Source organism: Hordeum vulgare, chromosome 1H, assembly GCF_904849725.1.
Source record: "Hordeum vulgare subsp. vulgare chromosome 1H, MorexV3_pseudomolecules_assembly, whole genome shotgun sequence".
Taxonomy (NCBI): domain Eukaryota; kingdom Viridiplantae; phylum Streptophyta; class Magnoliopsida; order Poales; family Poaceae; genus Hordeum; species Hordeum vulgare.
The window spans coordinates 385,126,709-385,137,126 of record NC_058518.1 but is presented as its reverse complement, the minus strand read 5'-3'; the positions used below and the strand labels follow the sequence as shown (position 1 = coordinate 385,137,126).

General features: G+C 48.3%; 1 protein-coding gene across 1 annotated transcript; it reads right to left on the bottom strand.

Annotated features, from left to right (window-relative positions):
• Positions 1-1,657: 1,657 nt before the first annotated feature.
• On the bottom strand, positions 1,658-5,808 carry LOC123439302 (protein ROLLING AND ERECT LEAF 2-like). Its single transcript, XM_045116041.1, has 4 exons — positions 4,508-5,808; positions 4,157-4,344; positions 2,823-3,046; positions 1,658-2,730 (listed from the first exon to the last, which is right to left on the bottom strand). Exons 1-4 carry the CDS (start codon positions 5,604-5,606, stop codon positions 1,932-1,934), a joined length of 2,310 nt encoding a protein of 769 aa, XP_044971976.1. The 5' UTR covers positions 5,607-5,808; the 3' UTR covers positions 1,658-1,931.
• Positions 5,809-10,418: the final 4,610 nt, after the last annotated feature.

Here is a 10,418-nt window from a genome sequence, read left to right as displayed (position 1 = left end):
GAGGACCTAAACAATCGCGCGGCAATGAAACGAGAAAACAGCATTCGACATGTGTTTGTAGTGTAGTACTCCCTCCGTTCCTTAATATAAGTCTTTTAGACATTTTAATAGAAGACTACATACGTAGCAAAATGAATAAATCTTTATTTTAAAATATATCTATATACATCTGTATGTAGTTTAATAGTGAAATTTTTTTAAAAAGACTTATATTTAGGAACGGAGGGAGTAACTGGCATGTGCTTTTGGAGTTTTTCGTTTATGAACAAAACCGTGGTAGCCGGCACTGCTAGTTCGTTGTCACTCGCGCCCTTGGCCGCTGTCACACAGAGAACACAGGGGCAAAGCGGCCATCGGTCTTATCGCTATGCTAGTGAAGCACTCACCGTCCTAGAGCTACCGTCCTAGAGCTAGAGGCACAGTAAATAAATGGAGGGAGGGAGGGAGCCGCCATGACTGGGAGGCACTACCGACAGCCTTGGCAGGCCTTATCCTTGCCCGTTCAAGAATAGAAGCTCCCCGCCCCTCTAGGTGCCTAGCCCTTGTCTGGTCCATAGCCCGCCCAGCTCCACCAGACCAGACCACCACCTACAAACTAGGGCTCTTTATTCCCAGATTCTCCATCCATCCAGCACCAAGGGTTTTTGGAACCTAGCTCGGTCCATCTCCAACTTGAATAGCAGCAGTTGGGGTCCCAAGCAGGAGGAGGAGGAAGAAGGGCATACACATCCATGATCCATGCACTGATGCACGTGTTGATGATTCTAATGCCAATGGCCAGATTAATTCCCTCATCTCCTCCAATTAAAACCCATCCGCCATCCTCGCTAAGGATGAAGGAGAAAACAAAATCCAGCAGGCTGTGTGAACCGGAATCATGGCGCCGGCCGCTCCTGGAGACGAACATGGCGCCAACCACTTTTTCGTGCCCCTTTCGGAGAGGAAAGGTTGCCTTGCTTTGCATTGCGTTGCATGCCAACGTGCGTCCTTGTAGCACTGCCGTGCTGTGCCCAACTAACCGCAGGATAGGTCCAAATGCCAGCCTTGCGGCTGTACGCACACTCAACTCCACTTCACTCCCCACAGAAACGCAACGCAGGCCGCCGTGAACCAATGAAGCCACCATGCCATTGGGCAAATTGGGTCGAAGAGGCAGCAGCGGGCGCAGCATTTGGCTGGCACTGCTTCACGGTGAAATCGTCGGGATCGGTCTACATGCTTGGAGTTTCACGGTGAAACGGCTTATCAGTTCCTTCCTGTCGGGTGTTCCAAACGGCGCCTCGCCACCTGGCTGGACCGGAAGCCCGTGAAGTCAAGAGACGATATCCTTGCACAGGGCGTATGGCGAGGAGAGCACATGTCTCAGCAGAGGACATTGTCGGCTTTGCACAATGGAAGCAGCAGGGCAATTAACTGCAGTGGACCGAAATGGGGCAGCAAAAATCAACGTGAGACGTCCTGCATCCAGGCAGGCAGCGAGGCAACAGAAAAGATGCAGGGACAGCAGCGCCCACCGCCGGGGAAAACACAGCAGCTGCTTTCACTTCAGACTTGAGACTTGAGACTTGGGGATCCTTCCCCCCAACAGCTCTGAACCACTTCAAACAGCAGAGCTTGGCAACAGACACGAGCATGGATTTCAAGTTGCGAGAGGGAATAAGAGCAAGCGTAAACTCCACCATGAGAGCGCGACAAGGTGGCCACAGCGCCTGTACAAGCAAGACGAGCGGCGATCCTGGGCAAAATCATTATCTACAACCAAAATGATCAATCCCCAACAAACAAGCCTTCTCTTCTCCCCCACGTTTCATCCCTAAGCTTTAACTTAACTATATATATATTGCATTTTTCCTATATAGATCACCGGACCACCCAAAGAGACAGACAGAGAGACACACCAAAATGATGCTCAGATGGGGGCTGACATCCTCCTACCGCACCGATCCGGCTCGCCGGCAGACCACGTCGAGGGCCTCCACGACCGTGCCCGAGAAGCCAGCAATGGCCTGGAACATTCCTGGCAGGCCAGTCTGGATGTTGTTCAGCGTCATGGACCTTGTCACCTCCACGGCCTTGGCATGCCTCGTTATCTCATCCTCCACCTTTCGGCGGCACTGGGCGATCTCGGTCTTCTTCTCGGAGAGAGGGTCGCGCGCGTCGAACGTGTGCCCTTCGATGCCGTCACGCCCGCTGCCAGGAAGCCCAAGGCCTACCATCGAGTACGACTGGTAGTACTTCTTCTCGATGGCCCTCAGCGAGTTGGTCTTCTTCTCCAGCTCCTTTGAGTACGTCTCGGTCCGCTTCTTGATCTTCATCTCCTCTGCCTGCTTGGTGTAGATGACATGGATGACATTCACAAAGCTCTTGATGGCCTCCGAAGCCACAGCGTCTGGAAGCCGGTCCAATGCTTGCTTCCACTCGTCGCAGAAGGTGGTGAGCTCGCGTGAGATGAGTGACGCGTGAGCCTCTTGTGGGGAAATGCTGTCCACTTGGAAGAGTGTCAGCTTCAGCCAGCCATACAGAGAGCGGATGTATTCACGCTGATACTTGATGAGCCGGTTGAAGTTCGAGTGCCATGCCGAGACGGCGGCCTCGAGATCACGGGTCGCAAGCCGGTGAAGGTCGGACGTCGACTCGGCCATGGAGTTGTCCACCAGACCGCGCACTTGCTGAACGATCTCATTCTGGGTCTCATGGAAGTAGTTCATCGATCTCCACATGCTCAGCAACCTGCATGTCAAAATTCAGAAACAGTTAAGTACTTCCAGGGCAGCATCACAAGATCTGGAATCAAGGGTCCCAGAACAAGCGACATGACTTACGCAAAACAAAGCTCGACAAGCTGCGGTGCGAGCTCATTGTCCCGGACCCTGACGATGGCTGAGGATGTGGTAGTGGCTGCTTGCGACGTAACAACGATCAGCGATTGCAGCTTGTTTATGGAGGCCTTGGTCTTGTCCAGCTTGGCACTATCCCTCCCTCTGTATTCCAAGCTTTGCAGGGTAGAAAGCTTCTTCTCATGCTCAATCTTCACGCTCTCTCTAGCCTGCAGAAGTTCAAATAAATCCATATATGCTTGAATATCTGAATAGTTGGGCTCGACAAAGTGCTTAGTACTATATACAAGAAAAAACATCAAGTACAGTGCAATAACTTAGAAGGCAATAGTAACATTCTATCCCAAATTAAGGAAACTAAATGAACAGTGATTGGCCTCACAAAATTTATCCAATATAAATGTTGCAGTGGTTTCTATAGCAGCCAAAGGCAATGCCCCAGCCAAGGAACTTTCTCTTGCTCAGCATTATCAGATATATTATGTACCTTAAAGACGATTCCTCGAGGTTAAAGTAAAGAATCTCAAAGGATGATTAGTTTAGACAAAAACAGAGGAATAAAGGAAGGGAGGAAAATATGAATGTGTGGTTAGGAGATCTAATGGCATGTACCACTGCTGCCTTTGCTGAAAGCAGCTAAAATTATCAAACCAATGCTCCAGCTGTTCCAAAGGAGGAAAGTGCAGGGCCTCTCTAAAGAAGCTTTCTGCAACAGGATCAGATTCTTCTTCCACAATTGCTGAACAAAAGGGAGGACTGCTATACATTAAATTATATCAAGACACCAACTTCAAATCTAGAGAGGCATCACCTAATCTAGCAAAACAGAAACAATGCCTAGTCATTTGTTTTCTATAATTCATTTGTACCTACCAGAATCCTAAAAGCGCCAAGAGATAGAGGTCTCTTCATGGTGTAAGTGTTTTAGCTAGTTTCATTTCATCCTATCATGGGTTAAATACAGATGATGCACATCTTATTCTAGCATTAGCATTACATGCTCATTTCATTGCTTGATCATACTAGAATTTGGAAGATCACAAAGCCTGCCTTGTTGATGTCCGAAAACATAAGCTAATATCCTCTAGCCAATGTAGTTGGATCATTCACAAGTAAAGCCAAGCTGCACAATTCAATGTGTTCCATCGACAACAAATGAAGCATAACTAACAGTCATAGCATAGTTTTAAGTTCTTAACTGCTTAGCTGACAACTTTTTTTACAGCAGAGCAATACCAATTTGAGCAATGTACTCAACTGTTAACTTGAAAAGTATAATTAACAGTGACCAATGGCCTCGAGATGGATAGCAAAATTACCTTGACCTCCTCATATAGCTTCTTTTCCCAGGCCAAGAGCCGCTCCAGTGTTGACCCATGGCTCTTCCCTTCCATTGACCCCATCTCCAGTGAATTGGTGTCCAACTTGTAGCGCACAGCCAATGGCGGCTTCGAAGTCCATGTTGACGAGAGTGCTGACAGCACGCTGTTGGAGTGGTACACCGTCTCTGCCAAAGGAGAAATCAGATTAATCCAAAATGCTAAAGCATTGTCGCCATTTGGGCAAGAAAGCATTGCATCTTTGTTATAAAAATAATAATCCTAAAGCGCTTGCAAGAATAGCATTTGAACCGCATTATTCCGGGGCGCAATTCGTGTAATGGAGATTACTTTTGAGTTGCCGGAAGTTGCGGTCGAGCTGGGCGCGGCTGGCCTCCAGGAGCTCCGACACGCCGTCGCCGGCGTCGGCCGCCTTGACGAAGTACTCCTCGATGGCCGCGACGATCTCTGAGAGCGTGCGGTGGCGCACCACCATCCGCATCTCGGTCGCCCCCGTGACCGTGGAGAAGGAGTCCCCGACCCCTGACCTCTCGGCCCTCCTCAGCTGCATTGGCACGGCGGCGTACTCGGACGGCGCCGTCCCGCCGTACTCCGATCTGGCGGCGAAACCGCACTCGGATCTATTCCCCACCTCGCCTTCCTCTGATCTGGTCTCCGACGTGGTCGTGGACGCGTAGTGGTCCTCCTCGTCCTCCCATCCGCCGCAATGCATATCCTCCCGCTCCGTCTCCTCCTCGTCTTCTCCCTGGCCGTCGTCGGCCTCGTCCTCTTCTTTGAGGTGGTCGTGGCGGCGCTGGGTGTAGCCCCGCGCCTTGGCCTCGTCGTCGAGCTCGCGGAGGCGGTTTGCCTCCTCGAGATCGGTCTTGCGGCGGTCGAAGAACTCGGAGTCGGGCGGCGACGGCGGGTAGAAGTTCTCCCAGTCCCAGGCAGACGAGGAGGAGGGCGTCCCCACCACCGGCGGCTTCCGGAACGACGACGCGACGCTCGAGTCCGACAGGATGTGCGGCACCTTGAGCCGCCGCATCCTCGGATCCATGTCGACCCTGAGCGCAGCGGCGGCCGCCTGCGGCTGCTGCTGCTGTACTGGTGGTGGCGGCGGCGGCGGCTGGTGGCGAGGGAGCGGCGTGGGGGGCGGCAGCGAGGACGAGGCGACGGAGGAGGTGGCGGCGGTCGGGCCGGGCGCGTGCAGGGCCGGCGGCGCGGCGGTGGTGAGGAGGACGGGCGCGGTGTGGTGGGAGACGGTGAGCGACGAGTGGCCCTGCGCGAAGCGGGATAGCGCGGCGGCCGTGATGCGGAGGGAGCGGAGGTAGTCGGCGTGCGCCGAGGCGAGCAGCTGGCGCGCCGTCACGGCGTCCTTGATGTTGCGCCGGCGCTCCTTGCAGCGCCGCACCGTGTCCTCCTGCTCCACCTTGGATGCCGCGCACCCCATCGCTGCTCCTCCCCCGCGCAGATCTCCCTCCCCTCCTCCCTCTCTCTCTCCGTCTTCTGGCTGCCGCCGCTCTCTCTGCTCGGGCTTCTTCTTCCTCTCCCCCCACTCTGCCGTCCGTCAGGGCGGGGAGCGAGCAGCGAGGAGTGTGTACTTGAGTGGGGAGAGTGAGGTGGGTGCGTGCGCCTTTCCTTGCTCCGGCTCGGCTGTGCCTAGTTTATTTTCCGTTGCTCTTTTTATTTTTTGCTCTTCTTCTTCTTTAACGGGCCTCTTTTCAGTATACTTTCTGGTTGCCTTCGCGTTTCCGGGCCCGGCTACCGGGCGTGCGAAGTGGGCCAGACGGAGAGACGCGTTTACCTCGTATATTTGCGTAGGCAGCCGGAGGTGGCTAAGCCAGAATTTCCATGTCATTTCTATGACAAATTTAGTCATTGAGAAAACTTTCAATCTATTCATTAACATGTCAAGATAATACAAAGAACATCAGAAATAAATTTACTTTGAGATCCGTAAATTAACTAGTGACGACTACATTCACTAGAGCAAGGTGTGCCGCCGTCATTGTTCCTCCCTCATGAAAGTCGGAAAAACCTTGTTGTAGTAAATAGTCGAAAAGTCATTGTGTTAAGGCTCCATAGGATTAGTACATCAATACAACAATTATTGTTGATGAAGAGAATCGTAGATCAAAAGGATCCAACCCGCAAACACATTGACGCAAACGAATGAATGCTGGATCCCACGAGATCGGTCGGAAACGCAACGTCGGAACGGGGGCACAGGTGGGCGGAAAGAATATTATTAACTTCAGGGAGCCACTCTTGCCTTATCTTCCTGAGTAGGACACAAGTTGCGAAAGGACAAAAAAAGACACCTAAACATTTGTCCAACACTTTCTTTTCCAAAGAAAACGTCTCCCTTTATTTCTTCTTTATTTACTCGCTCCAATTGTCTGTATTCGGTACTCAAGATGGAAAGAAATAATTACTCCATTGAGGAAAGGCTTTTTACCATACCCACGAAGCACAATTTTTCCCATTATCCATCCTCATACCCATCACAAGGAATATTTTCATCCATACCCATCACCCAAGAGTAATTCCTCCCCGCTAGTATACCCGCCCGTGTGATGAAAACTTCTAAATACAATTTATTGACACAGATAACCAACAACAACAATTAACACATACAACACAAGATCATATTATCCAAAATCATAACATTATAGTGAAATGAGCCCAAAAAATACATACATCAACACTCAACATCACATACAATAGTTCAAGAGCAACATTGGGAATGATCCTCGTAGAGAGGTTATTTCTTTGGGTAGCCCTAATTTAGTTCAGTTTGAGGAACTAAACATGAAAATTGAGGTGTGCCTGCTCAAAAGAGCAATCAGATTAATTAGCCTCGTGACGGGAAAAATATTAAAATTGATCTTGAGATGGTTATGACTAGGGTCCAATAGATGGAAGAAGATAAAGCCACACAATCTGCTTGAAGGGCTATTGAAGAAAATAAAATGGTTGATCTGGAAACTAACAAGAAGAAACTAGAAATAATGACTAAGATTCAACAAGAGAGGCTTGAGAAATTGATCCAAAAGATTGAGTAAAGAGAAGCTACATATCAGGATTTTGTAGATTTAGCTGACGAGGACCTTAACATTGATGATAGTCAGGATAAGCTAAAGATAGTTATGTGCATGTCGAGGCTCTAGATTAAAATGGAAGTCAAGAGATTGTGGAATATTTTGGTACTAAAATGATTAAATCTGAGAGTGATCAAGATGATGAGACATCATAAAAGGAAGAGATTGGTCCTCCCAAAAGATGTATCAGACTCAAGTATGTTAAGATGTGAGAACTGAATACTTGTCCAAGAAAAGAGCTGCAAATAGAAATGATTATGGCAATGATTCCAATCCCCCCAATAAAGATAAAGCTTCTCCTTTACATATGTCTCACATGGTTGGTATGGACCTCGGGTGTTCAATAGATATGGTTGATTATAACCTGGAGATCATTGATAATATGAAACAAGTAAGGAACTATTTTTATTTTCAAAATATTGTTAATGAGAAAGAAAAAGGAAATCCTAGTTCAGCAGGTCCTATTCATACTGGGATGTTGATTTCAATGAGCTCTGTTCTCACAATGATCATTCATATGTTGAAGTGGAAGAAGATTATTATGATCATTTAAAAATATCTTTTTCTGGCGGGGAAAAGGGAGGTTGGGTCATCACCAATGAGCAATGTGGAGCACACTAATATGTCTCCAATGTATCTGTAATTTTTGAATGTTCCATGTTATTATATTATCATTCTTGGATATTTTATATGCATTTATATGATGTTTTATATAATTTTTGGAAACTAACCTACTAACTGAGTGCCTAATGTGAGTTGTTGTTTTTTGCATGCTTTTAGCTTTTCAGGAAATCGGTACCAAACGAAGTCCGAATGCCACGCAACTTGTTTACAGTTTTTTCTGGACAAAAATAAGACGTGGAAGCTTCGGAGGGAAGTCGGAGGCCGCACGAGCCGATGCCAAGGCAACAGGGCGCGCCCTGGGGGGTAGGTGTGCCTTGATGCCTTGAGGCCACCTCGTGGATCCTCCTAACCTAACACTGTCTCTATAAATGAAAACACCGGAGAACCAGCTGAAAAATACGTTTTCCACTGCCGCAACCTTCTGTTCTGTTGTGATCCCATGCGGAGCCCTGTTCTGGTGCCCTGCTGGAGGGAGGATCTATCATGGAGGGCCTCTACATCAACATTGCTGACCCCGTGATGGTGTGTGAGTATTCTACCACAGAGCTATCGGTCCATAGCTAGTACCTAGATGGATATCTCTCTCTATGATCTTCAATACAAAGTTCACCGCGATTCTCGTGGTGATCTATTCAATGTAATCTTCTTTGGGTTGTGCTTGTTGGGATCCGATGAATTGTGGGTTTATGATCAGATTACTCGTGAATATTAATTGAGTATTTTCTGAATTCTTTTAAGCATGATTATTATAGCTTCGTATTTCTCTTGAGTTTATAGGTTTGGTTTGGCCAACTAGTTAGATTTATATTTAGTGGGAGTGGTGCGTTGTAATAGGTTCAATCTTATGGTGCTCAATCTCGGTGATAGAAGGGGACATGACACGTATTTGTATTGTTGTCATTAAGGATAGAACGATGGGGTTTATTCATATTTCTTGAGTTTATTTTTTCTACATCATGTCATCTTGCTCAAAGCATTACTCCGTTTCATACTTAATACCCTAGATGCATGCTGGATAGCGGTCGATGAGTGGAGTAATAGTAGTGATAGGATCGATATGGTTGACTAGAGGGGGGTGAATAGGCAACGACCACTTTTTAATTAATCTTAGCAAGTTAGGGTAAACAACATACGGGTTCACAAAGATAACAACAATGGGGTGAACCGTAATGAAGCTAACTACAAGAGCTACTAAGACAAGTAAGAGATAGACAACAACATAAGCATACACAAAGTAAAGGTTAGAGAAAACCACAAGTGGAACCAATGAAGACGAGGATGTGTTACCGAAGTTCCTTCCCTTTGACAGGAAGTATGTCTCCGTTGGAGCGGTGTGGAGGCACAATGCTCCCCAATAAGCCACTAAGGCCACCGTATTCTCCTCACGCCCTCGCACGATGCAAGGTACCATGATTCCACTATAGGTGCCCTTGAAGGCGGCGACCGAACCTTTACAAACAAGGTTGGGGTAAACTCCACACAAAGCTTGGAGGCTCCCAACAAGACCACGAAGCTTCACCACAATAGAATGTGGCTTCGAGGTGACCTCAACCGTCTAGGATGCTCAAACACCCAAGAGTAACAAGATCCGCAAGGGATCGGTGGGGGGAATCAACTTTTCTCTTGGTGGAAGTGTAGATCTAGGCCTTCTCACCCAATCCCTAAAGAATCTACAAGTTTGATTGGCTAGGGAGAGAGATCGGGCACTTTTGAGCTTAGGGAGCAACAATGGAGCTTGGGAGGGTAAGAGATAAGGTTCCACAGCTAGAAGAACCCCTTATATAGTGGGGGGGGATCCAACCGTTTTCCCACTCACAGCCCGTGCCTAGCGGTACTACCGCTAGCACTCCAGTGGTACTACCGCTGGCTGCAGCGGTACTACCGCTGGGCCCATGGTAGTGCATAAGCACTACCGGGCCAACCACTGCCAAGAAAGTCTTCGCAAAAAGGTCCGTCGAAGTACAACCGCTATGAAGGCGGTACTAAGCTCCTGGAGCGGTACTACCGCTAACCAGGGGTGGTACTACCGCGAGCTAGCGGTACTACCACTGGTTGCAGCAGTACTACCGCTAGCACTCCAACGGTACTACCGCTAGGCTAGCGGTACTACCGCTGAGGGACCATTTGCAAAGAAGAGATAAACACAAAGGCGGGAGCCACTCCAAAGTGTGTGCGTGCAAAATTGATTCCACCCAAACCTTTCCACTACGGGTCCCCTCTTAATAGTACGGCGTTCCTATGACTCAAATAAAGAGAATCGTAGAGTACACCGTGCTCCTGTTCCATGGAAAGAGGGGGGCGAGTCGTCTTGTGCCGTTGACGTGTGTTATCTGAAATCTTAACACACACGGTTAGTCCTTTGCGGTACTGTCATCAATCACCAAAATTACTTAGGCATAAACTATGCCCTAACAATCTCCCCCTTTTTGGTGGATTGATGACAATACCAGATTTGCACAGTGAGTAACATGTGAACAAAAAGATAGAGAAAAATGAAACTAAGAAGCATATGACTCACAGCATATGATGGAAATAAA